Source organism: Lepidochelys kempii, chromosome 5 (assembly GCF_965140265.1).
Source record: "Lepidochelys kempii isolate rLepKem1 chromosome 5, rLepKem1.hap2, whole genome shotgun sequence".
In the NCBI taxonomy this organism is placed as follows: domain Eukaryota; kingdom Metazoa; phylum Chordata; order Testudines; family Cheloniidae; genus Lepidochelys; species Lepidochelys kempii.
This window is the reverse complement of record NC_133260.1, coordinates 911400-937290: the sequence shown is the minus strand read 5'-3', so window position 1 is coordinate 937290 and position 25891 is coordinate 911400. Positions and strand designations below refer to the sequence as shown.

General features: G+C 59.9%; 1 protein-coding gene across 6 annotated transcripts in view; it reads right to left on the bottom strand.

Annotated features, from left to right (window-relative positions):
* NPR2 (natriuretic peptide receptor 2) overlaps positions 1 to 21287 on the bottom strand; it is a 50161-nt gene extending 28874 nt beyond the window's left edge. For 3 of the 6 annotated variants that reach the window (XM_073343261.1, XM_073343263.1, XM_073343265.1), the window contains exons 1-2: positions 20551 to 21287; positions 1598 to 1833 (exon numbers count right to left, since the gene is read on the bottom strand). In XM_073343261.1, the coding sequence (XP_073199362.1) occupies positions 1598 to 1833; positions 20551 to 21271 (957 nt within the window). In that variant the 5' untranslated portion in view covers positions 21272 to 21287. Of the gene's footprint in view, positions 1 to 1597; positions 1834 to 4267; positions 4566 to 16256; positions 16493 to 20550 lie in introns of those variants that run through there. The other 3 variants (XM_073343260.1, XM_073343262.1, XM_073343266.1) reach the window with 2 other exon arrangements.
* Positions 21288 to 25891: the final 4604 nt, after the last annotated feature.

The window sequence follows — 25891 nt, the reverse complement described above, 5'->3', positions numbered from 1 at the left end:
TCGGCGACACACAGTGTCATAATGATAAAGGTACAGCACGCAGCGCCAAATTAACAGGTCCACTGACAAACTGCTATAATCAGAAATGGTCACCAGCCCCCGCACAATTCGTAACAGCCCCAACACGTAAGGGCCGGCTGGAGCACTGTCCCCCACACCACATTGCTCTGGCTCACTGGTAAAGGGCTCTTTCAAGGCCTCCCACAACCACACAGCTCTGCACTGAGCTCTTCTCACAGTCCTTCTGTCTAGCTGGTCAAACTCAGCAGACAGCCACTCCCTCTCCATGCCAGCGGCAGCTTTCTCCCCAGTGCCTCACTGATATTCTGCAGGACACAACAGACAGCTCTAACCATTGGGATGTTTTTCTCACTGAGATCCAATCTTGTGAGCAAACACCAGCAGCGTCTCTTCACTTAACCAAAAGCACATTCCACTGGCACATCTTTCCTCGGTGCTGTCCAGGGGGCCGGTGTATGGCTTCCTGAGCCAGAGGAGTAAGGGGTAGTCTGGGTCCCCAGGATCACTACCGGCATTTCAGCATCACCAGAGATGATCCCCTGGTCGGGAAAGAAAGTCCCTGCCTGCAGCTTTTTGAGCAGCGCTATCTTCTAAAGATGTGCACGTCCCCTGTGCACGTCACGCACCTCCCCTGACCAGCCAACGCTGATGCCGGTGAAGTGTCCCTGGGGGTGCACCAGCCCTTTCTGCTGATGTGCTCTGTGGCAAGGTGGTCTGGGGCCAAAATAGAGCGAAACGTGCCGTCTATTGCTCCACCACTGTTCGGGAACCCCACAGCTGCAAATCCAGCCACTACGTCCTACACGCTGCCAAGAGCCACGGTCCTGCCTAACAGGAGACGATTAATGGCCCTGGGGGCTCGCAGGACAATGGCCTGCGCTGTGCATTTTCCAATTGCAAACTGATTTCCCACTGACCGGCACCACCACCCTTCCCCAAAAGCCAGCGTGATGCCGGATGATGCGAGTTCGCGCTGGGACACCTACCCACGGAGCGCTGCCCTGAGCATGGCCACAGCGCCAGGACCCCAGCAGGCGCCTGCAGGAGCGATGCACCAAGTGCAGCGGCGTCCTGCCGCGAACCGGGCGCCAGCCACTGTCTGTAGCGTAGACGTGGCCCGAGGCGGCTCCTGCAGGGCCCTGAGTCAGCCGCTGAGGGGGAGGCCTGCGGAGAAAACCCACTCCAGGCGGGAGGTACTGGGGGGCAGGACTGTGCCGGCTGCAGCTGGGAGGAGGGCTGCCTAGCGTTCTATCTGAAAGCCTGCTCGCTGAGCTCATGAGGAGACACGCTGAGCTGGGGCTGGAGGGGCAGGGGCAATCGGATCCTAGGCAGGGAATGCTTCATTCTCTTCGGACCGGGTGGTGCTCCTTTAAGAAGCCCTGAGAAGGGGAAAGCAGAGGCTGAGCAGTGCAGGGTTGCTCTGGAGGCAGAGGGAGACAGGGACCGTGTGCACCCACAGGCCCAGGGCTGGAGTCTTGGAGGCTGTGGGACTGCCTGGGGGCTGGCACCCTGGAGGGTCGCTCCGCAGGGACTGGCGTGGGACAGGCCCAAGCCAAGCCCCAGCCCCGGGGGGTACCTGGAAGGCCTGACGCAGGCCCACGTCCTGACTCTGTCTGTTCTGCCAGGGTTTCAAGGCGTCGCGAGCAGCATTGGCACGCAGGCTCTCCCCAAACACGTCCACGTAGAAGAAGACATAGTCGCCATTAGTCAGGCTCTCCCGCTGGGCCAGCCTCATAATCCGGTGCAACATCTCCAGGGGGCCGCAGATGTAGATGACTGTGGGGGTGGGAAACACAGGGGCAGCGTCAGTCACTGTGGGGAAGAGAGGGGAGGGAAGGGGCAGTGTCAGTTTGCTGCAGAGGAGGGGGACAGGCTGTGTCAGTCGCTGCGGGGCAGAGACAGGCGGAGAATGGGGGTGATGAGGTGTCAGTTGCTGCAGGGCAGAGACAGGTGGAGGAGGGGGGACAGGCTGTGTCAGTCGCTGCGGGGCAGAGACAGGCGGAGAATGGGGGTGATGAGGTGTCAGTCACTGAGGGGCAGAGACAGGTGGAAGAGGGGGGACAGGAAGTGTCAGTCATTGTGGGGCAGAGACAGGTGGAGAATGGGGGACAGGCTGTGTCAGTCGCTGGAGGGCAGAGACAGGCGGAGAGCATAAGCTTCAGCCACAATGCACAGCACAACCACATGCCCCTGCTCACAGCCCCAGGCCTGGGCTCTCCCGAGGCTGGCCAGCTAGGACCTGCCGTGCAGCTCAGGGCTGCGGGCCCCCTGGGAACACTCAGAGCCGTCTTGGGCAGGAAAAGCTGGGAGCCTGCGCAGAGCTGGGGGACTGGTCCCAGTGTGATGCAGGGCCCCGAGCCCTGACGGTCCAGCCTGACGGAAGGGCAGTGCAGGAGGCTCAGGGCCGATGCAGCGCTCACACCAGATCAGCAGAGGAACGTACCCAGACCCCACCCCCACCACGTGGACAGGTTCGCAGGCACATGGGCACTGCCAGACAGGACTGAACCGGCACCCATCAGCCCAGGGCCCCGACCATGGGCAGTGCTAGATACTCCAGAGGAAGGCGCAACAACCCCACAGTCGCAGGTGTGGGATTATGTACCCCACCTCAGGTCCCACCCTGGTCTCTAATAGTTAGAGATTGCTTCAAGCCCTGAGAACAACGTTTAATCTCCCTGCCAGAACAGTTAGCATTAACTGCACCCTGACTATTGCTGTAATGCTCAGGAATGGCCAATCCCCTTTGAAACTTGTTAAAAGTTTGACCTCAATTAAATCCTGTGGCAGTGAGTTCCACAGGTTAATTACACACCGTGTGAAAAAGAGTTTCCTTTGATCCATTTTCAATGTCCCTCCTTTCTCCTTGTGGGGGGAGCTGGGGACAGGGAAAGTTCCCAGTCTACCTTTCTATTTAAGGCGACTTCACTCCCACAAAAAACCCTCAATGCTCCATCATCCCCATCTGGACGGCACTTCTGCACTCCAACCCCCCCCCCCAACAAGTCACCCCCCCCAGTGAGTCACCCCCCGGGACAGCACATTTGCACCTCAACCCCACCCCCAACAAGTCACCCTCCTGAGACGGCCCCTCCACATCCCAACCTCCCCAATGAGCCATCCCCCCATGACAGCTCCTCCACACCCCAATCTCCTCCCCAACAAGAACCACCCCTCCACACGGCCTAGGGTTGCCAGGTGCCCCCTTTTTCGACCGGAAAGTTCAGTCAAAAAGGGCACCCGACAGTGTCCAGTCAGAAACACTGACCGGACACCCAAAGTCCTGCAGGGGCGCCAGGACCGTTGGGGCCAAGCAGGCGGGCAGGGAGGCGCTGTGAGGGGATCGGGCACAGAGCTGGCAGCGAGGGCAGCAAGGGGCCATGCCCCCCACTTTGCTCCTCCCAGCGTGTGCCCGTGCGGGAGTCTCCATTCCCGCCTCCTCCAGCGGCGGGAGCAGGGGCAGCAGCGCCAGGGATGGGCCGCCCAGGCTCCCACCCTGCTCCCGCCCCCGCCCCCCACATCAGCGCCCCTGCTGCACTGCTGCCCGCTCCCACCTTGCATGGGTGAGTGGCTGGGGCAGAGTGCCCCCGGCCCAGGGCAGCTCACAGGGAAGGAGATCCCTGCTCCCTCGGGCAGGGGGGCTGCACCTACCCCTTGGCAGTGTTTCACCTCACTGCCCACACCCCGCACACAGAGCCTGCAGCTGCCCTGTCCCCAGCCAGCCCCTGCGGCGGCAAAACCCCCGTGTGCCCTGCTCCCACAATGGGGCCGGCTTGGCTCCGAGCCTCATCCCCCTTCCTGGGCACGCACCCTGGCCACGCAGCCCTCCCCCATCCCTGCACAGGACCTAGAGCCAGCTCCCCTGCCACTCATTCCCCAGGAGGACCACAGATACCACAGTGTCCCCCCCCGCCCGATCCCAACACCCTGGAATTACTATGTGTTGTTTCCTCGCCTCTGGTGTGTACGTGTGTGTGTGGGGGGGGGTCATGTCAGTTTTGGAGTTTATTTAAAGGTCTTTGACTTTTTTGGGAATCTTTTTTGGGGAGGGCGCTGAGGTTTAGCTCAGTTGAGTCAGTATCTCCCCTTCTCCCCACATTCTTCCCTCAATGATGTGTCTTAAAGAGGGTCCTAAACACCCGCTGCCCTGTCGGGGCTATTCCAGGACTTGCCTGGTTGAGCTGTGGACCTTTTCTCTGCACAGCGCAGAGAGCTCTGTAGAGAGGACCACGTCACCTGCTCTCACCGTGAGCTCGCGGAAGGTGGGGCTCAGGTGCTGGCTCTTTGGATAGAGGAGGGGGCAAGAACGAACTTCTCAGCCAAAACGAACACGCAGCCAGCAAAAGTCCCTGTTTTGCTCTCGTCGTACGGAGGGGAGAGGGGGAAGCAGAGCAGGTGTCCGTTGCTGAAATGCATTTCCTGTGTTTATATCTCAGGCCGCACCGTACTTGTGTAGTAACTCTCAGCATCCCAACGGTTCTCTGCTGAAGGGTTGTTCTGGCAGCAGGCTCATCCCTCGTCTTGCGCACAGCGTCTCTGGCGCGCTGCGGTGGCAGGGATACAAGTAATGGTACTTAATGCAGTAGGAGCCAGCAACTCCTTGACACTTCCCAGATACCCTGACAAATACCAAGATAAGTATTACAGCGAAGCTTCACCGCCCCCTTTCCTCAGAACTTGTGATAAGGGTTAAGATTGGAAGAGGGGGTAGGAAACACACAATTTCCTGCAGTGATTCCTCCTTTGGGGTTTAGGTGTTTTTGTTTTGATTGGAGGGGAGAGGAGTGAGTGGGGGCAAGGCCTCAGGGAGATGGGTCAAAGCAGGGTGTCCGGTTTCCATGCACCGCTACAGACTAGGGACCGAATGGCTAGGCAGCAGTTCTGCGGAAAAGGACCTAGGGGTTACAGTGGACGAGAAGCTGGATATGAGTCAGCAGTGTGCCCTTGTTGCCAAGAAGGCCAATGGCATTTTGGGATTTATAAGTAGGGGCATAGCGAGCAGATCGAGGGACGTGATCGTCCCCCTCTATTCAACACGGGTGAGGCCTCATCTGGAGTACTGTGTCCAGTTTTGGGCCCCACACTACAAGAAGGATGTGGATAAATTGGAGAGAGTCCAGCGGAGGGCAACAAAAATGATTAGGGGGCTGGAACACGTGACTTATGAGGAAAGGCTGAGGGAACTGGGATTGTTTAGTCTGCAGAAGAGAAGAATGAGGGGGGATTTGATAGCTGCTTTCAACTACCTGAAAGGGGTGCCAAAGAGGACGGCTCTAGACTGTTCTCAGTGGTAGCAGATGACAGAACAAGGAGTAATGGTCTCAAGTTGCAGTGGGGGAGGTTTAGGTTGGATATTAGGAAAAACTTTTTCACTGGGAGGGTGGTGAAGCACTGGAAGGGGTTACCTAGGGAGGTGGTGGAATCTCCTTCCTGAGAGGTTTTTAAGGTCAGACTTGACAAAGCCCTGGCTGGGATGATTGAGTTGGGGATTGGTCCTGCTTTGAGCAGGGAGTTGGACTAGATGACCTCCTGAGGTCCCTTCCAACCCTGATATTCTATGATTCTAACTGGAAAGTTGGCAACCCTATCACACACAATCCCCCAATGAGTCTATGACGCAGTGGAAATGTTCTTAATGTTTTGTCTGAATACTGTGTGTGCCTCAGTTTCCCCTATGTGTTACTCAAGTACCTAGGTGGTGCGACAAGGGTGTGTGATCATTGCAGAGGCCCCTAGAGGGCAAGTGTGACACCGACTGGCTGCCTGAGACAGAGAATGGCTGACAACCTGTATCCTGCCAACTGATGGCCAGAGCAGGCCCCTGCAAGAATCAGCTGGGGATGTTAGAGAACAAAGAGAGAGGTGGAGGCCAAGTGAGGTGACCTGCTGTTTGCCCAGGAAAGAGACAATGCCCGGAGGGGGGCAGCTGGGCCTGACAGAGGCTGGGCTCCTGCAAGCTGGTCAGTCTCCTGTTTTGGGACTCAGGGAGGATGGGGGGAGCCCTGGGCTCTGGAGCCCCCCCAAGATGGACTTTGCTGAATGTTAGTTCAGAAACCAGGAACAAGCTCTGCTCTACGCTGGGTTCCCCTGTGATGAAGTGGCACTGTTCTTAATGTTTCCTCTGAATATTGTGAGGGTGCCTCAGTTTCCCCTATGCAGATCTTAAGTATCTAGGGGGTGGGATACGGGTGTATGATCCTTGCAGAGCCCTAGAGGGCAGGTGTGTGCAGGGGTCTGGACACAGAGAATGGCCAACACCCTGTTTCCTGGCAACTTCCTGCAAGGTGAGAGCTAAAGGGTTGGAGAACAAAGGAATCAGGTGACCTCCTGGCCAGGAAAGGGACAAAGCCCAGAGGAGGAGGAGGGGGTGGAGAGAGTTTCAGTTTGGGGCTGGCTGGGGACATGGAGTGAAGTGCAGATGGGGTTGTCTGGCTCACTGCCCCCCAAAATGGACATGGCTGAGGGGTCCTGTTCTCTGCACCTGCAAGCTCTGTGTTAGACCATGTTCCTGTCGTCTAATAAACCTTCTGTTTTACTGGCTGGCTGAGAGTCACGTCTGACTGCGGAGTTGGGGGGCAGGACCCTCTGGCCGCCCCAGGACCCCACCTGAGCGGACTCGCTGTGGGAAGCGCACGGAGGGGCAGAGGAGGCTGAATGCTCCGAGGTCAGACCCAGGAAGGGGGAAGCCGGGTGAGCTGTGTGTCCTGCAGACAGGCTGCTCACAGAAAGGAGACTGCCCCAGAGTCCTGCCTGGCTTCGTAGGGAGCAGTTCCAGAGCATCGCCCGGGGACACCGTGATATCCCCACACTTAATAACCCGTCTGTGTCACACGCTGGCTGGGTCACTGCTGGCTGCGGAGTGGGGGCCAGAGCCCTTTGGGGGGGTGAAGCTCCCCAGGGGGACTCACTGCAGGGAGCTCCCGGGGCAAGCAGGGGGCTGAACGCTCCCAGGTCAGACCCAGGAGGTGCCGAAGCCGAGCAGGCTCCTTGCCCTGGTGAGGGTGCCCTGAGACGCTGCCCCAGAGTCGTCTAACTTCATCCAGAGCCGTTCTCACTGAGACTCCGTGACAGTCACCCCCCGGAACGGCCCCAACGTGCCCCTGAATCACTCCCCGGGTCAGCCCCCCCAATGAGCGTCACCGCCCCCCCGGGACAGCCCCTCCACCTCCCACCAAGGCGAGTCACACCTCCAGTTGGGGGTTGTTGCCAATGCCTTCCCAGCAGCCTCTGGCTGGCTGAGCCAGGCCTTCCCCGGCTAATCCACTCACCGCACAGGGACCAGCCGGCTGCACCCCAGCCCCAGCCCCCATTAGCTGGTTCCCCAGAGAGCCGGTGGCTCCCAGCTGCCTGTGCCGGGCACGCAGACAGAGGCTCTGTGACTGGTCAGGGGGAGAGACGCAGCCAGGGCTGAGGGGAGAGTGAACTGGGCCCTGACAAGAGCCGGCCAGTCCCAACGCACCGGCATGTCTCCTCCCCAGCCCAGCCCCAATCCTGGCACCCTCAGCCTAGAGCGCCCCAGGGCCAGATCTCCCCAGCTCTCCAGGGCTGTCTGCAGCCAGGAGCTGGGGGCTCCTCCCTCGACCCCCCAGCGCTCGGTGCTCCTGGTGCTCGTTCGCTGTGTTCGGCGCCCGTGTAGCACGAGCGGCCTCCGAGCAGGGCAGCACTGCAGCCCCGGACGCTTGGGAACACAGGCCGTGCCAGGCCCTGGACGACTCGGCCCGCCAGTGCCTGATGCCCTAGCCCAGGCGTTTACAACCTTTTTAGAATCACAGAATATCAGGGTTGGAAGGGACCTCAGGAGGTCATCTAGTCCAACCTCCCTGCTCAAAGCAGGACCAATCGCCAATTTTTGCCCCAGATCCCTAAATGGCCCCCTCAAGGATTGAACTCACAACCCTGGGTTTAGCAGGCCAATGCTCAAACCACTGAGCTATCCCTCCCCCGCAACATGCGATACAAAGTGCCCGGCCTGCCTGTGGCCCAACAATTGCTAAACGCCGGGGCCGGTGCTAGGGGTACCAAGCAGGGCAATTGCCTGGGGCCCCTGCAGAGCTAAGATGCTCAGGCTTCGGCTTCAGGCCTGAGTGGCGGGGCTCGGGCTTCGGCTTTCTGTCCTGAGCCCCAGTGAGTCTAACACCGGCCTTGCTCTCTGGTTTATCTTGGCGGCCCCGGACACCTGGTTGAGAACTGCTGCGCCAGAGGAAGGCGTAACCCTCTGCGTAGCCGCACCAGGCCCCTGCCCACCTGGCCCAGTGCTGTGTGGCTGATGCTGGGTGTGTTACTTGCAGTGCCAACGAGGCTAGTTAGACTATTGCGAGCAGCAGAGGTGAAGGGGCTGGTGCCTGGTCAGGGCCACTGCCCTTGCTGGACGGGGCAAGACCCTTCACCCAGCCAATATGGCGTCACCCCTGCCCTGAGCGGCCCCCACCACCTGCCAGGGAACCTCCCAGCAGAGACAGACCAACGTCTGGGGAGCCAGTGTTTTCCCCAGGAATTGAAACTGGGGGAGTGTTTGAATTTACCGGGGAGGAGGTGTCAAGGCCGCAGAGGGCTGAGACCGTGAGGGTGAAGGTGGCTGTATGGCATGATAGTAAAAACTGAAAAATGTTCATGACCATTTCATTAGATTTAACTCACGTTTTAAAATCATCACACAAATTAAAGTTGGCTACTCAAGCCTTTTATGAAGCACGACATCTGCATCCTTCTTGGTTTCTTGTAATAATTTTGCACAACTCTGTTAATGAACTTCTTGAATGCAATGCGTTCATCTTCAGTGGCTTCTCGTGTGTCCGGTACTTCCAGTCCTTCAACTGATAGGCTCATTAGTTCAGTCACAGGATCAGGCAGAAGGCGACTTCTTTCTGAACACAAAATTTGATTCAATGAGGCAAAAGAACGCTCAGCTGTGGCTGCTGTGACTGGGAGTAGCAAGAGAGGAATTCCGACTTCTTTCCTCCCAAGAAACAGAGCACAACGGTCGGGCTAAGCCACGAGCGATGATAAAAAAGAAGTTGAAGTCAAATCTTCATTCATTCGTCGTATGATATTCCACTCTGTGTTCAAATTCTCTATTCTCTCTGGAGCACACGGCAGCCCCATGGCTGCTTGTGCCTCACTCCCCTCAGCTGTCAGTGTTTTATAGGACAGGGATCTGTAAAAGCTACGTAGAGGTTGAGTAGAATCTAGAGGTCGCTGTTGTAGATTTTTAAGAATCAAGTCTTAAACACTTCTTGTCCTTTTCACTTAAGGATTCAATATAAAAGCCTTCATTAGTCAACTTCTGGACTGAAGTCTTTCCTTCTTCCAGTACTTTTTCAATGGATAGCTCTCGGATTGATCCAAATGTAGCTTCTGTTGCTGGACAAAGATCTACTACTGTTGTAGCAGATGCCCGGATGGCATTGTTTAATGACCCAAGTGGTTTCCACAGTAGACTTACAAGAGAGAGAATGGTGATAGTCTTCTCTGAATGTAGTAGCAAAAGTAATCCACCAGCCTCACTACTTAGATCCATCCCACCTTGGTAGGACTTTCCAAAGACAGTAATAACGGCTGGAGTAATTTTAAGACAACAGTCAAAGATCGCTCATGAGAAAGCCAGCGGGTTTTCCCAGGTTGGACTAATTTGAACTTCAGTCCCAGTGTATCTTCTATTTGTTTCCAAGATATTCAGTCTTTTTGGACTCTTACTGAAAAAAGAATATAATGAAGACATTAAATTTATAGCTTTTTTAATGTCTTTTGAAGATTCTGCAGCTCGTCCTAGCGCTAGTTGGAGTAGATGGCCTCTGCAGTGTGTATAGGAGAGGCTAGGGCTACACTTTTCTCTGAGCAAAGCTTGTGCTCCACCATATCTTCCAGAGAAGTTTGCGGCTCCATCAAATGCACAAGCAGCTATCTCTTTGGGGTCCAATTGACAAGCATTTAATTCTTCTAAGGATGTGGGTTGTCACAGATGCAGCCGATGTGTCTTCTATAACTTGAACATCTAGAAACGCATCTACTGGCCTATCACTGACATCAAGATAACGTACACAATGACTTAATACTTGATGCCCGTCACGGAGTCCCTGGGCGATGCTCTGGAACTGCTCCCTACAAAGCCAGGCAGGACTCTGGGGAAGTCTCCTCTCAATTTTTTAAATGTGGTGAGAGAGTTCTTCACTTTTTCAACTGTTGAGTCTTTCACTGTTGCACCGCATGCATCTAGCCAGTCAGCTGAGTTTCCTGCAGAAAGACAGTGAGCATTTGCTGGTCTTGTTCGGAACCAGTTGTTCAACTCTAGGATGAACAAGTGACAATGCACTTAACATTGGCCTCCGGTTTGTAGCGTGTGGTATCTCTTGCTTAAATGGAAAGTAGGATGCCACAGCCATGTTTGTTCACATGAACTGTGTTGTGTCTCCAGCATTCTTACCAACCTCATTAAGTACTTCTAAAATTGCCTTTGAAACTGGGCTTATGAGGCTTTCTGCATGTTGATGCACTCCACAGGCATGGTGTTTTGCAGCCTTTCCACATAGTTTGTCAGCATTCGCTTTGCTGATCAGTCTGACAAACCAAGCTCCTCCACTTTTACCAATTATAGCATTGGGAAGCTTTCCTTCTTCGTAAGCTTCTTTGCAAGAGGTGCACCAGTAGCCATCTTTTGTAACTTCAGTAAATGGGAACACTTTGACCGACAAACATCAGGAAATGCCTTTAGGTTTTGGAGACACTGTTTCTTCAGTAGGTAGCTGTATTCGTGCTTCAGGCTGGTCGGATGTAGATACACCACTTGAACCTTCAGACGACATGTTGATATGTTCTTGGTTCTTGACGTGTTCTTCACCTTAGTTGGTTTTTGAGGCCTTTGAGTGGAAAAATTGTTGCATTGTTTTTTGTCTTTTCATTTTCACTTTGACCTGCAACATATAAAAGAGATATGAATAAAGTAAATGTTTTGTTAGGATAATGCAAATTTAACATAAGGGTAACGCAAAATACACCAAAACACATAACAGTTCTAGATTTCTAAAACAAATGTAATTTTTTTAAAAATTTATTTAATTTAAATTGACTTTTGAAAAGTAAGCCATCATGGGATAAGAGGGAAGTCCTCTCATGGATTAAAAGATAGGAAACAAAGGGTAGGAATAAATTATCAGTTTTCAGAATGGAGAGAGGTAAATAGTGGTGTCCCTGAGGGGTCGGTACTGGGCCCAGTCCTATTCAACATACTCATAAATGATCTGGGAAAAGGGGTAAACAGTGAGGTGGCAAAAATTGCAGATGATACAAAACTATTCAAGATAGTTAAGTCCAAAGCAGACTGCGAACAGTTACAAAGGGATCTCACAAAACTGGGTGACTGGGCAACAAAATGGCAGGTGAAATTCCGTGTTGATCAATGCAAAGTAATGCACATTGGAAACCATCATCCCAACTAGCCATAGCAAGTGACAGCATCTAAATTAGTGTTACCACTCAAGAAAGATCTTGGAGTCATTGTTCTCTGAAAACATCCACTCAATGTGCAGGGGCAGTCAACAAAGCAAACAGAATGTTGGGAATCATTAAGAAAGGGAGCGATAATAAGACAGAAAATATCATGTTGCCTCTATATAAAGGCATGGAACGCCCACACCTTGAATACTGCATGCAGATCTGGTCACCCCATCCCAAAAAAGGTATACTGGAATTGGAAAAGGTACAGAGAGGGGTAACGAAAATGATTAGGGGCATGACACAGGAGGAGAGATTAAAATGACTAGGAATTTTCAGTTTAGAAAAGAGATGACTAAGGGGGGATATGATAGAGGTCTATAAAATCTTGACTGGTGTGAAGAAAATGAATAAGGAAATGTTATTTAATCCTTCACATAACACAAGAACTAGCAGTCACCCAATGAAATTAAATGGCAGCAGGTTTTAAAAAAACAAACAAAAGGAAGTATTTCTGCACACAACATAAAGTCAACCTGTGGACCTCCTTGCCACGGGATGCTGTGAAGCCCAAAACTATAACAGGATTAAAAAAGGAACTAGATACATTCTGGAGAATAGGTCCATCAGTGGCTATTAGCCAGGATGGGGACGGATGCAACACCATGCTCTGAGTGTCCCTCGCCTGTGTGCCAGAAGCTTGGAATGGGCGACAGGGGATGGGTCGCTTGATGATTGCCCTGTTCTGGTCATTCCCTCTGGGGCACCTGGCCTTGACCACTGTCGGCAGACAGGATATTGGGCTATATGGACAGTTGATCTGACCCAGTGTGGTCATTCTTATGTAAAAAATAATTATAATAATAAAAATGTTTAGTACAGAAACTCCCCAACATAATGACCTCTCAAGATAGCAACAATGTGAGATAACAACCTTGGCAAATAATGTATTTTAAAAATCTTGGCCTCCTAGGAAACATATGTCTATAAGTTTCCATTCCCAGTCACAAATCTAGTATTCTGGAGCAAAGTCACTAAAATATAGTCCAACAAACAAATGTTTATTTAACGGGCCCCTCGCTTTTCCCTCCCCCGCACCCCACTCACCGCTGTTGTCCTTGGTCAGTGGGGACTCAGAGTTCAGAGGTGCTTTCACGTGAGTTCACTGCCCAGGTGGGGGCAAGAAGGCCCCTTGCTCGTTCCTGCAGCTGCTCACGGTTCGCTCTGGCCACTGCTGTTCGTTGTGCCACCGTTCGCTCCATCGCTCTGTCCCCCATGGCCCTGCGCCGTCGCCTTCGGCTGCCACCTGCCACCGTGACCTCTGCGAGTCGGTCTCTGGAGGTTCCACCGGCTCTCAGTGATTTCAGCCGAGCGCTCGGGGGGGAACCTCGCTGCGAGTGCAGACTGGGCCGTCTCTGCCACAGAAACCCTGTCCCCCAGCCGGTCTGAGCACTTAGACCTGATTCTCAGTGATTTCAGCCGAGCGCTCGGGGGGGGAACCTCGCTGCGAGTGCAGACTGGGCCGTCTCTGCCACAGAAACGCTGTCCCACGGCCGGTCTGAGCACTTAGACCTGATTCTCAGTGATTTCAGCCGAGCTCTCAGTGGGGGAACCTCGCTGCGAGTGCAGACTGGGCCGTCTCTGCCACAGAAACCCTGTCCCCCAGCCGGTCTGAGCACTTAGACCTGATTCTCAGTGATTTCAGCCGAGCGCTCGGGGGGGAACCTCGCTGCGAGTGCAGACTGGGCCGTCTCTGCCACAGAAACGCTGTCCCACAGCCGGTCTAAGCGCTTAGTCCTGATTATCAGTGATTTCAGCTGTAGGGGTCACTGAGCAGAACAAAAGACTCGCTATGGAGCCTGATCAGCTCTGTCTTTAAACAGTGGAGAGGGGCAGGTCAAATCGTACTTGTGACTCAGGCAGACCATCAAGCAAAACACCTGTCCCCACCCTCTCTCTCTCTCTCTCTCTCTCGATGCCCTCAGTCAGCACAGGCGAAGTACCGTTCTACTGCCCTTTACTCAGACAATAAGAACAACAACATTTCATTCCCACCCACCTCCCCCCGCATTCAAGTGATTTGTAACCCAGCTCCAGCCAAAATCTATCACTTGGGCAAGGCAGCTCTGTTTGCTGGATACCTCAGTAGATGAGGTGTGAATGTAAATACAATCTGGTCCTGAAGCCTTTCCCCCCAGCCCCCAGCTCATCACTAGCTGTCCGGGAGAGTGTGACATTGCACTCTATATGATTTTATGAAAATATGCTAATGAGTGTGAATATGATGTAACTTGAATATACTTCATGCAAAAGGTCTCTTGTAAGGTATCACTACAAAGCTTCTAATCTACTGAGTGTGGTCATCCTAGTTGTATGTATGTATCATTCTTGTATCTGAAACTAGAAATATGAAGTATAACTCTGAGGGCCTATTGTAACGATGCAAAGTATGGGCCATTAATGGTGGTTTGGAATTTTGATGGCTCTGTTTACTTGTAAGTCTTTACTTGTGCTGGCAAGTGGGTAATGAAGTCTTACAGTGACATGTGATCATGTCACCTGACCTGGAATCCATCTTTAAGCTGGTGCTTTTCCATTCAGAAGGAGGGGTGGGGACCCAGAGAGGGAAAAAGGATTCCCACCTTGTGCCAAAGCTATATAAGGGGGTGGAACAGAACAAAGGGGGCGGCAGTCATGAGAAATCCCCTAGCTACCACCTGAGCTGGAACAAAGACTGTACCAGGGAAAAGGATTGGGCCCAGACTAGGAAGGCATCCAGTCTGTGTTAGAAGCTTATTGAAACATCTCTGCGGGTGACATTTTATCTGTATTCAGATTTCTTACTGTATTAGGCTTAGACTTGTGTGTTTTATTTTATTTTGCTTGGTAATTCACTTTGTTCTGTCTGTTATTACTCGGAACCACTTAAATCCTACTTTGTGTATTTAATAAAATCACTTTTTACTTATTAATTAACCCAGAGTATGTATTAATACCAGGGGGGAGGGGCGGTCAGCTGTGCATCTCTCTCTATCAGTGTTACAGAGGGCGAACAATTTATACGTTTACCCTGTATAAGCTTTATACAGGGTAAAACGGATTTATTTGGGGTTTGGACCCCATTGGGAGTTGGGTATCTGAGTGCTGGAGACAGGAACACCCCTTAAGCTGTTTTCAGTTAAGCCTGCAGCTTTTGGGGGACGTGGTTCAGACCTGAGTCTGTCTTTGTAGCAGGCTGGCGTGTCTGGCTCAAACCAGGCAAGGGTTCCAGAGTCCCAAGCTGCCAGGGAAAACGGGCTCAGAGGTAGTCCCAGCACACCAGGTGGCAGGTCCCGCGGGGGGTTCTGTGACCCAACCCGTCAGAGAGAACTCATTTAGACTTTGCTTACAAATCGTCATTTGAAATTATTAGGTTGGTCAACATCACTGACATTGTCATAAAAAACAACAGCTGTATAAGGAAGCTAGTCTATGTTCATACTTTTCAAATCTGTGATACTTTTTCAGATACGCGTATTTTATCATACACTGTATATGCTTTAAAGTGTGTATTAATGTTTCCATTTCAATTCAAATTTCCAAACAATCACTAAATTGGCAACACTGAATGTAACTAGTTCACAAAACTGGGGGGGGGGGGGGATTGGGGAAATTCAGGGGTGTGTAGGGAAATCCCTATGGGGAGCAGTGGATAAACTGTCTCAGCTCTGCAGGGGCAGCCCCACACTCAGCACAGGGCGCCAGGAGCCCATCATGGGATGGGTCCAGCTTGGGAATCCCGCTCCCCGGAGGATGGGGACAGTGGAGAACTCAGCCTGTCGGTGAGAGTGCTGAACCCGACCCCGTCCCACACTACATTCAGGGCTGCCCCGGACGGAGTCCAGTGTCCCAAACCTGCTCGCCTCCATGCCCTGAGCTCCCCAGTGCACGGCCCTCATGGCACTGGGGATCCCTGGACCAGCCCTGCCCCCACCCACAAGCTAGCTGGGGAACAACAGAGGGAGGGAAGGTGAGGGGACGGGGGTGGGGGACAGGCAGCTCACTGGGGAAGAATGGGAAGTTCACCTGGCTCCTTCTCCCCTGGCACCCGGTCCACCCAGCCCCTCACCCACCCCCCGCTCTCACCCCCCCCACTGACACCCACAACCCCCCACCCGGGCTGTCACTCAACGTGCCTCTTCACTGCAAAAAAGGCTCCTAACTCGGTCACAAGAGCAGCGCAGACATGACCCGTGGCTCGCCGAGTTCTAGCCCAGGCTGCCCCACAGGGTGTAACTAGGCTGCTGGGCCCGGTTAAATGCCACGGAGCCGAGTCAGCGCCGCGAATGGAACTCGAGGTAGGAACACACCTTTCCAGCAGTGCGGAAACAGCCCCGCATGCACCCCACCCGCACGCACCCACCCGCGCACACCCCCGCACACCCACCCCCGCGCACACCCCCGCATACCCACCCCCGCACGCACCCTCTCGCGCACACCCCCGCACGCACCCACCCGCACGCACCCCCACATGCACCCACCCCCGCACACCCACCCGCATGCACCCACCCCCGCATGCACCCACCCCCGCCCGCACACCCACCCGCACACCCACCCCCGCGCGCACCCCCGCGCGCACCCCCCTGCACGCACCCCCCCGCACGCACCCCCCCTGCATGCACCCACCCCCGCACACCCACCCGCACGCACCCTCTTGCGCACACCCCCGCATGCACCCACCCGCACACCCACCCCCGCACGCACCCCCCCGCACGCACCCACCCCCGCATGCACCCACCCCCGCATGCACCCCCTCTCCCTCTCCCCACCTCAGGCTGCGGCCCGAGAGCCGATGGTGCCCGAGCGCGACAGGCCTGTTGCTGCATGTCACACTAGCCAGGAGCCAGAACATGGACATCCCCCCGACAGCGCCTTCCCAGGATCAGCCGCTCCAAGGGCAGCCCCCCTGTGCCCCTCTGGTCTGACCCCCGTAGGACGCGGGACGGAGGCGCCAGGAGCAGGTCTCTTTGCAACCCATCCCATCCTGAGTGAAAAAACGGTCACTGGGGGAGAACCCACCTCAGCCCTTGGACACTCGTCCCCAGGGTTCATAACCCTCCCCCCGCCCTGCCCCTCACCCAGCTCCTCTCTCTCGGCACACCCGGACCAGAGCTTATGGCCCTGCCTGTCCCCCCTTTGCTAAGTGCCATGGAGAATGAAAGTGCCATTTCTAGGGTGGCCGGCAGGGGGGTTCAGTCCCTAGGGTGGGGGATGAGGGGGACCCCCTGCAGAGACTTGTATGATCTTACAGGAGAAAAAATGATATACATGAATGTGACCCCCAACCAGCCAGCCCCTCCCCGTCCCTGCGTGTCCCAAGCCAGCCCTCCTGCATGCCCCCAGCCATCCAGCCAGCCCCCCACACCTCTAGCTAGCTCCCATAGAATCCAACCAGCCCCACAGACATCCTCAGTGAGACCCATGTGCCAGCCACCCCCACACAGACCTCCAGTCAAACCTCTTCGCCAACCCCCCACATGCTGGGCACTGCTCCCCTTGCAGGCCTCCAGCCAGCCCCACGTACCAGGCCGACCCCAGCAAGTAGCAAAGTAGGGACCTGCCCTTTCCCACTGCTCCAGCCTCGCACCTGCCCCCCATCCCCTGCTCTGGCATCTCCAAAACTCAGCCCCCACCTGCCCCTCTTCCTCTTATCCCCCAGCCCAGTCCCTCTGCCCCTGACGGGGCCTCACCCGGCCCCGGGCCTGCCTTTGATGGGGGACAGGCTTCAAAACTGGCCCCGGCTGCTCTGCGGGCTCCTCTGGACGGGGCAGAAAACTTCTGGGGGAAGCCTGCTCTGAGCTGTGCCCCTTGGCTCAGCCCCAGCCCTGGGGCCAGGAGCCCCGACACCCACATGGGGCAGAGCCGAGGATCCCTGGCCAAAGCCACCAGGCTCCAAGCGGGGTGAAAACATGTTTGGGTTTGCAGCAGCGGCAGGAATGTGCAGGTCCCTGGATTCCGGCGCTAATTGGAAACAGAGCGGCTGCCCTGCCGGCGCCTCCCCGGACAGGAAGGGGACAGCCAGGCTGCTCTCCCCAGCCAGGCTGGAGCATTGCCCACAGCCCCCGGCCCGCCAGCTGAAACCCCCTCCCCAAGGGGGCCCCTTGCCCCAGCAGGGGGGCCAGAGGCGGGGAGCAGCCAGGGCTTCCCCCAGCCCGCGAGCAGGCCGGTGGAGGAGGCTGCGGCAGGAATGTCACAGGGTGCCGCAGGCCAAGCCCCGGCACACAGGCATGCCCACGCCCACGCGGGGGAGAGGGGGCCGCACCGGGGGCTGGAGCAGGGCAGCAGAGGCGAGGCGGCTGCGGGGCGGGGGAGACGCCAGGCTCTGGCACAGGGCTGGGCGCTGGAAGGAGCCAGGAGGGCGCAGGGTCCTGGTTCCAGTATCACTCCCAGGCAGGGATCCACTAGCTCCGGCCTAAGGCCCACCTTCCGTCTCAGCCCAGCGCTTCTCAGGCTGGTCTCAGGCCTTCAGCCCAAGCTGAGGCCTGCTGGCCCCACAACGAGTGGGGCGGAGCGGGAGCTCCCTTCTAGCCCCTAGTGCAGTGCTTAGGACATTCACCTGGGACGTGGGAGACGCCACGCACCCAGAGCGCGATGAGCAGAGGAGACCTGGCTGTGGAGTTTCCACACCCCGAGCAATGGGGCCAGTCAGTCGCTGCCACCCCTATAAATAACTAACCCATCCCTGGAGCAGGGACTTAGCAGGGGTCTCCAGCACCTGGCGAGTGCCCTGGCCACTGGACCACCCCTAAGGCCCCTCCTCTGGCCTGGCCCAACTGCCCACTGTCAGTCACACAGCCCTGGCGCTGGTGTGAGGGCCGAGTCACTGACCCCTCCCTGATCTGAGCGTCGGGCCCTGGGGGCCAGCATTCAGACCCTTGGCTAAGTTCAGGGGCCGGGTCCCCTCACGCTCACAGGGATGCAAAGCCCCCCCAAGGGCCAGGTCACTGCAGCTCCCAGTTCCTAACGCTCAGCAGCAAGAACTGAGGCCAGAACTGCGTCTCCAGCCTGGGCCTGCACCCACCTGCCCCAGCATGAGTGTGGGGCAGCACAGGGGGCACCCCAGGCTCAGCACCTGGGGCAGGAGCCAGTGCGAAGCACCGACTGCCCCAGGCCCCACTCCTGCTGTGGCCAGGCTTCCTGGGAGCAGAGAGGAGTGCCCACCAGCCGCGCCGGCTCCAGCATCCCGACTCCCTGCCCTTCTTAATGACACAGCATCTTAGGATCCATTAGCCAGCAGCTGAGCAGCTGCCTCCGGAATCAATAACCCCTTCTCATCAATAATGAACCAGCCTCAGGCTGCCCTTGGGCTCCAGCTGCTCTGTAACCCTCTCCATTTCCTCCTGCTCCCAATATAGCCGCTCTCCCAGGGCCACCTCCCCAGGCCGGCGGCAGCTTTATCAATCCATCAGCAGGCTGGCGCAGCCCCCAGCCCCCTCCCCCATCACCCGGGCCTGGAATCCCAGCTCCGTCCATCTGCCGGGAAAAGTCACGCACTTGGTTCCAGCTCCGCGCTCTGCTCCCTTGCAGCTGCCCCTCCCGGGGACCGTGCTGGGGCCGGAGAAGGTGACAGTGCCCAGCCTGGCCCAAAGGGCGCACGGCAGCTCAGAGATTGGCACTGCTCTGCCGCTCCTGCCAGGGGGTTTAGCCCACGTTGCCTTCCCCAAGCTCTGCCCAGGCCAAACCCCACCCCCCGCATGGCGCTAGAATGTCCTTTGCCACTACTGGGCTGCCCCCTTCCCTCTGCTTGTCTCTCGCTCTGCATCAGCGCGGCGCCCGGCCCGACGGGGCCCCCGTCTCGGCCGGGGCCCGGGCAGCGCCCCTCTCGGCCGGGGCCCGGGCAGCGCCCCTCTCGGCCGGGGCCCGGGCAGCGCCCCTCTCGGCCGGGGCCCGGGCAGCGCCCCTCTCGGCCGGGGCCCGGGCAGCGCCCCTCTCGGCCGGGGCCCGGGCAGCGCCCCTCTCGGCCGGGGCCCGGGCAGCGCCCGGCCCGACGGGGCCCCCGTCTCGGCCGGGGCCGAAGTGCTGCTATCCCAAATAACAATCAAGTCCCACCCAGTGCCCCGGAGCCAGCCCAGGAACCCACACCGGAGCCAGGCCTACAAAGCCTATGGGGGTGTGGGGCCGCGCCGGAGGGGTGCGGTTCCTGTAGGGCGCAGCCCGAGGCTGGGGGCTCCCGGCTACTTCGTTCCCCTCTGGCTGGTCTCACCCCCCTGCCTGGGCACAGGGCTCAGCCCAGGAGCCACTGGGGTCTCTCCTGGCTCCTGCTGGCCCCGCCCCACCCCGCAGCTCCCTTTGCACTTCGGCCGGAGCCGCTGCGTCCCCCGCCGCAGGGCCCCCCAGAGCTGAGCCGCCCACGCTCCAGGCTGGGAGCAGCAAGCGCCTGCCCCGGCTCCCCGCTCCGCGGCTCCTCGCCCCCCCTGCGGCTCGACCGCTTCTGCCCCCACTCCGCCCCCCGAGACCGCCGGACGGCCACAGCGCCGGGCAGGCTGGGTCCAACCCGGGGCCGAGGAGAGCTGGGCGGTTGGTGCTCCTGGGCTGGGGGCGGCGGGGGCTGCGCCGGACCGGGACTGCCCCTCGCAGCGGGCCGGGCAGGGGCTGCCTCCAGCGGTTGTGCCCTGTGCCGGGGCGGGGACGGCGCTGGGGCAGGTGCCTTGGAGCGTGGAGGAGACCAAGGCGTGGCCGGTGGCGGGGCACCGGGCGGAACCCCGGGCTGGTACCGAGACTCCTCGGGGCGCGGCGCTGCCTCCTGCTCCGCTGATGCTCCAGCGCGCCCGGCGGTACCTCCCGCGCGCGCACTCAGCCCCATTTCCAAAGGGCTGCGCGCGCCCTGGGTGCCCACCCAGAGAGCAAAAGGGGGAAGGACCCCCGAGTGCGCCCCGCCCCGCGCAGGGCCCCGCGCCCCCCGGCCTGCCCCGCCGCGCAGAGCCCCGCGCCCCCCGGCCTGCCCCGCCGCGCAGAGCCCCGCGCCCCCCCGGCCTGCCCCGCCGCGCAGAGCCCCGCGCCCCCCGCCCTGCCCCGCCGCGCAGAGCCCCGCGCCCCCCGGCCGCTGCGCCCCCGCGCACTCACCGCGCCCGCTGGCCCGGATGAAGTGGATGGCCGCCTCCGCGCCGCCCTCGTCGGGCGCGTAGATGTGGTACCGCACGGTGAGGTTGAGCGCTTCCTGCAGCTCCTGGTACACGCCCTCGATGGTGAAGTAGTGGGGCCGGTCGTCGGTCTTGTGGTCGGCGTAGAGCAGCGCGGCGCGGGCGCTCCAGTTGAAGTGCGCGTGGAGCTGCGAGACGAAGGCGCCCAGCTGCGGCGCCGAGGGCCCGGTGCGCACCGTGGTGCCGTAGTGGCCGCGCTTGTGGCTGAAGCCGGTGGCCACCGCCCCGGCCGTGATGAGCGGCAGGCGCCAGTGCGAGGCGAAGCGCCCCACCGAGGCGGCGGCGTAGACGCAGCCCGGCCCGAAGAGCACGTCGGGGTCGTGGTAGAGCTTCAGGTCCACGGCGTTGAGGGGCGCCACGTACTCGGAGCAGGCGCCCTCCAGCTCCGAGCTCCTGAAGTGGAGGCGCACGGCGAGCGGGCCGGGCAGCAGCGGGGGGTCGCCGCGCTCCAGCGCCTCGAGCGCCAGGCGGATGGCGGGGCCCACGCGCGGCCAGGCCCACGCGTAGCTCACGTTGCGCTCGGGCAGCACCACGGCCAGGCTCAGGCTGCGGTTCGCGCCCTCGGGCTCGGCGCGCCCGGCGGCCCGCAGCGCGGCCAGGAGCAGCAGCCGGAGCAGCAGCCGCGGCGGCGGCGGCGGCGCCATGGGGGGCCCGGCCCGGCCCGGCCCCGCTCCGCCCCGCTGCGCGGCCCCCTGCCCAGCCCCGGCCGGCGGCTCCCTGCTGCCGCCGCTCGCTGCCTCCGACTGCGCCCGGCTCCCCGGGAGCGGCCGCCTCCGCCCCGCGGCCCCCGCCCCCGGCCCCGGCCCCCGCTGCCCTGCGCCTCCCTCCGGACGTGACTGCACAGAGCCCGCCGCCCCGCCGCGGAGCCAGCCCAGCGCCCCCTGCCGCCGCCAGCCCCGCGCGACCCCGCCGGGCCCCCGGGCTGCGCGCGGGCCGGGGCCGGGGCCGGGCCGGGCCGGGGCCGGGGCGCTGCTCGGGCCTGGAAGCGGATCCGCGGCCCCGCGGCCCCGGCCGCTGCTGCTCGCCGGGGGAGCCGGGGGCCGGCGCCAGAGCGGGGCGCCCCCCCCGGCCAGCCCCGACCCCCCGCAGGCCGGCGCCGAGCTGGGGGCTGCAGCCCGTGTGCGCCTCGCGCGCTGGCCCCGCGGTCCCCGGGCGCTGCGGCCGGGCAGGCAGCCGCGGGGGAGGAAGCGCATTCACTCAAGGCTCCGCGGTGGAAGCTCACAGTGCTCCGCCATCCTTAGGGACAAGAGTCAACGTCCTGGGGAGCTGAAAGGGGCTCTCCTCCTCTCCGGGCTGGGCTGCCTCTCCTAGAAGCTGGGGGCACCCCGTCCCCAGCAGGACCCCCCCCCCGCGGGACAGGGGGGTGACATGAGCTGTGGTCCTCAGGGATGAGCCTCTGCATCAAGCCACCATCACAAGTATCCCCCTTGCAGGCAGCAGGACTATGCCCCCCTCCACATTACACCCCCCCCATGGCTTCCACCAATGCCCCCCCATCCCTGCCTCCACAGGCCCAGGGAAGGTGGCGCCTTCCCCTACCCTGTGCTCCAGCCCAGCAGCTCCCCAGACTGTGTCAGGCCCTTGGATGGTCCTTCCACAGCAGAAGCGCAGCCACCCGAGCTGCCAAACCAGCTGCAGGCCGCTGGCCCCTCCACATAACCCCTGCCTCCAGCAATGCCCCCAGGTGGGGGAGCCGCTATGCCATGGAGTTATGCAGGGCCCTGGCACAGGACTGGAGCCAGAGCATGGGGTGGTGGTGGGGAGATTACACAAAGATTATGGCAGTGGCATGGGAGGGTGTCACGGAGTCCCCGGGCGATGCTCTCGAACTGCTCCCCATGAAGCCAGGCGGGACTCTGGGGGAGCCTCCTCTCTGGGAGCAGCCTGTCTGCAGGACACACAGCTCACCCAGCTTCCCCCTTCCTGGGTCTGACCTCGGAGCATTCAGCATCCTCTGCCCTCCGTGTGCTTCCCCCAGCGAGTCCGCTCAGGCAGGGCTCCTGGGGAAGCCAGAGGGTCCTGCCCCCAACTCCGCAGTCAGACGTGACTCTCAGCCAGCCAGTAAAACAGAAGGTTTATTAGACGACAGGAACATGGTCTAAAACAGAGCTTGTAGGTGCAGAGAACAGGACCCCTCAGGCAGGTCCACCATGGGGGGGTGAGGGCCTCCCTCTCTTTCCCCAGCCAGCTCCAAACTGAAACTCTCCAGCCCCTCCTCCTCTGGCTTTTGTCTCTTTCCTGGGCCAGGAGGCCACCAGGTCTCTGTTCTCCAATACCTTCAGTTGGCACCTTTGCAGGGGGGAAGGGCCAGGCCATCAGTTGCCAGGAAACAGGGTGTCGGCCATTCTCTGTGCAGACACCATCACACCTGCCTAGGGCTCTGCAACAATCTCACCCCCTTATCCCACCACCTAGATACTTAAGAGATGCATACGGGAAACTGAGGCACCCCTACAGTATTCGGAGAAAACATTAAGAACAGTCCTGCTTCGTCACAGAGGGGCTCTCAGCTGGCAAACTAGACCAAGCTTTGCTGTTGGAGCGGAGTTGAGCGGACCCAAGCTCTGCTCTTCACACACGTGGAGCAGGAGGCCTCATGGTACCATCTGTGCGAGCGCTCGAGAGCGTTGGGGGTGTGGCTGGGACGGGGTCCCGAACCCTGAGTTGCGGGGCAGAGGAGCTGCTCTCCCCAGGACAGGCCTGGGTCTATGCCACTCAGGGCCCTGCTAAGGCTGTTTTCTCAGCAGACTGCAGCCTCGGGCCTGGCAATGTGGCACACTCCGGCGTGTGGACTCCACGGCTGCTGGTGGGAATTTGGTCCGGCTCCATGGCGCAGAGCAAGTGGGGAGCCCGTGCTCAGCACAGCTCCCTGGGGAACGACTCCAGACAGTGCCCTGGGTGTCCTCCGTAGCGCCAGTGCGGGCAACATCTGGGAACCGCAGCTGTGGCTCCTGTCTCCTTGCACAGCAGCTGTAGCGTGGGAGGGTGGCTGAGGGACGAGCCCCTGGCTCCGCTGCATGGGCCCTTCTGTTGAGAGCATCGTGACATGCCCAGGCAGGGCTCTTCCGCCCGTCTGAGCAGCTGCTGGGAACTCCACTGGTCTCTGCCGAAAGCTGAGCACGAGCGGATCCGCCTGGCTATTGCCAGACATTTGCATGGGAAGGATTTGATGAGCTCTGTAAAGTGTAGCATGTGAGGTTCCAAACGACTGGAGCTGCTTTGGAGTCTGCTCCCCAAAACCCCTCCCAGTCTGTGCTACCGGCTCCCCCCTCGGACACACTGTCTTCAGCCCCCTCTGACCCTGCCCTCCTGCCCCCCAAAATCCCCTCCCACCCTGTGCCACCGGCTCCCCCCTCGGACACGCTGCCTTCAGCCCCCTCTGACCCTGCCCTCCTGCCCCCCAAAATCCCCTCCCACCCTGTGCCACCGGCTGCCCCCTCGGACACGCTGCCTTCAGAGGCCTCCGAGCCTGCCCTCCTGCCCCCCAAATCCCCTCCCAGCCTCACCCCTGGCTCCCCCCTCGGACACGCTGCCTTCAGACGCCTCTGAGCCTGCCCTCCTGCCCCCCCAAATCCCCTCCCAGCCTCACCCCTGGCTCCCCCCTCGGACACGCTGCCTTCAGACGCCTCTGAGCCTGCCCTCCTGCCCCCCCAAATCCCCTCCCAGCCTCACCCCTGGCTCCCCCCTCGGACACGCTGCCTTCAGATGCCTCTGAGCCTGCCCTCCTGGCCCCCCCAAATCCCCTCCCAGCCTCACCCCTGGCTCCCCCCTCGGACACACTGCCTTCAGCCCCCTCTGACCCTGCCCTCCTGCCCCCCAAAATCCCCTCCCACCCTGTGCCACCGGCTGCCCCCTCGGACACGCTGCCTTCAGAGGCCTCCGAGCCTGCCCTCCTGGCCCCCCCAAATCCCCTCCCAGCCTCACCCCTGGCTCCCCCCTCGGACACGCTGCCTTCAGACGCCTCTGAGCCTGCCCTCCTGGCCCCCCCAAATCCCCTCCCAGCCTCACCCCTGGCTCCCCCCTCGGACACGCTGCCTTCAGCCCCCTCTGACCCTGCCCTCCTAGTCCCCTCCCAGCTTCACCCCTGGCTCCCCCCTCGGACACGCTGCCTTCAACCCCCTCCGAGCCTGCCCTCCTGGCCCCCAAATTCCCTCCCAGCCTGTGGCACCAGCTCCCCCCTCGGACACGCTGCTTTCAGCCCCCTCCGACCCTGCCCTCCTAGTCCCCTCCCAGCTTCGCCCCTGGCTCCCCCCTCGGACACGCTGCCTTCAGACGCCTCTAAGCCTGCCCTCCTGCCCCCCCAATCCCCTCCCAGCCTCGCCCCTGGCTCCCCCCTCGGACACGCTGCCTTCAGACGCCTCTGAGCCTGCCCTCCTGCCCCCCCAATCCCCTCCCAGCCTCGCCCCTGGCTCCCCCCTCGGACACGCTGCCTTCAGACGCCTCTGAGCCTGCCCTCCTGCCCCCCCAATCCCCTCCCAGCCTCGCCCCTGGCTCCCCCCTCGGACACGCTGTCTTCAGCCCCCTCTGACCCTGCCCTCCTAGTCCCCTCCCAGCCTCGCCCCTGGCTCCCCCCTCGGACACGCTGCCTTCAGACGCCTCTAAGCCTGCCCTCCTGCCCCCCCAATCCCCTCCCAGCCTCGCCCCCGGCGAGTCACCTGTTCAGAGCTGAGTGGTGCCCTTGGCCAAGTGCCCTGTGGGGCTGAGGTCGCTGTTTGCCACGGTCACTCGGGGGCTGCCTGACCAGCTCTGCCCCAAGGCCAGCGTGAGGAGCCAGTGATCACCAAACCGCCCCCACGCTGGCCCAGTATGCGCACCTAGACGCTGCGCCCTGCAAGCCCCCCGCTGCCTCCCTCGCAGAGCCAGGAAACCCCAGATCAGCAAGACGTCCTACGTAACCTGCCCCCCTGGCCTTGCCCCGTCCCACTGGCATCACCCCTCCCCAGGCAAATGACGGGGGGAGGCAGGGAGCGGCTCTCGGGGGGACGTGGACCAACAGGCTCTGAGTGAAGGGCGCTCGCTCCCCTCCAGAAGCAGGGGTCAGAGCCTGAGCTCAGGTGGGCTCTGCGGGAGTCACCCGGCGGCAAAGGGCCAGAACGGCCCTGCCCATTGGGGGTTGCACCCAAAGGCACCATGGGCAGTGCTGCCCCTGGCCTCACCAACCAGGGCGCAGAGTGCCCGTGGCCACCCTCCTGTCCGGCTGCCTGGTGCAGCCTCCTGGTTTCTGAGACGGCGTGCTGGGCCGGGGGAGCGGGAGTGTCTGGCTG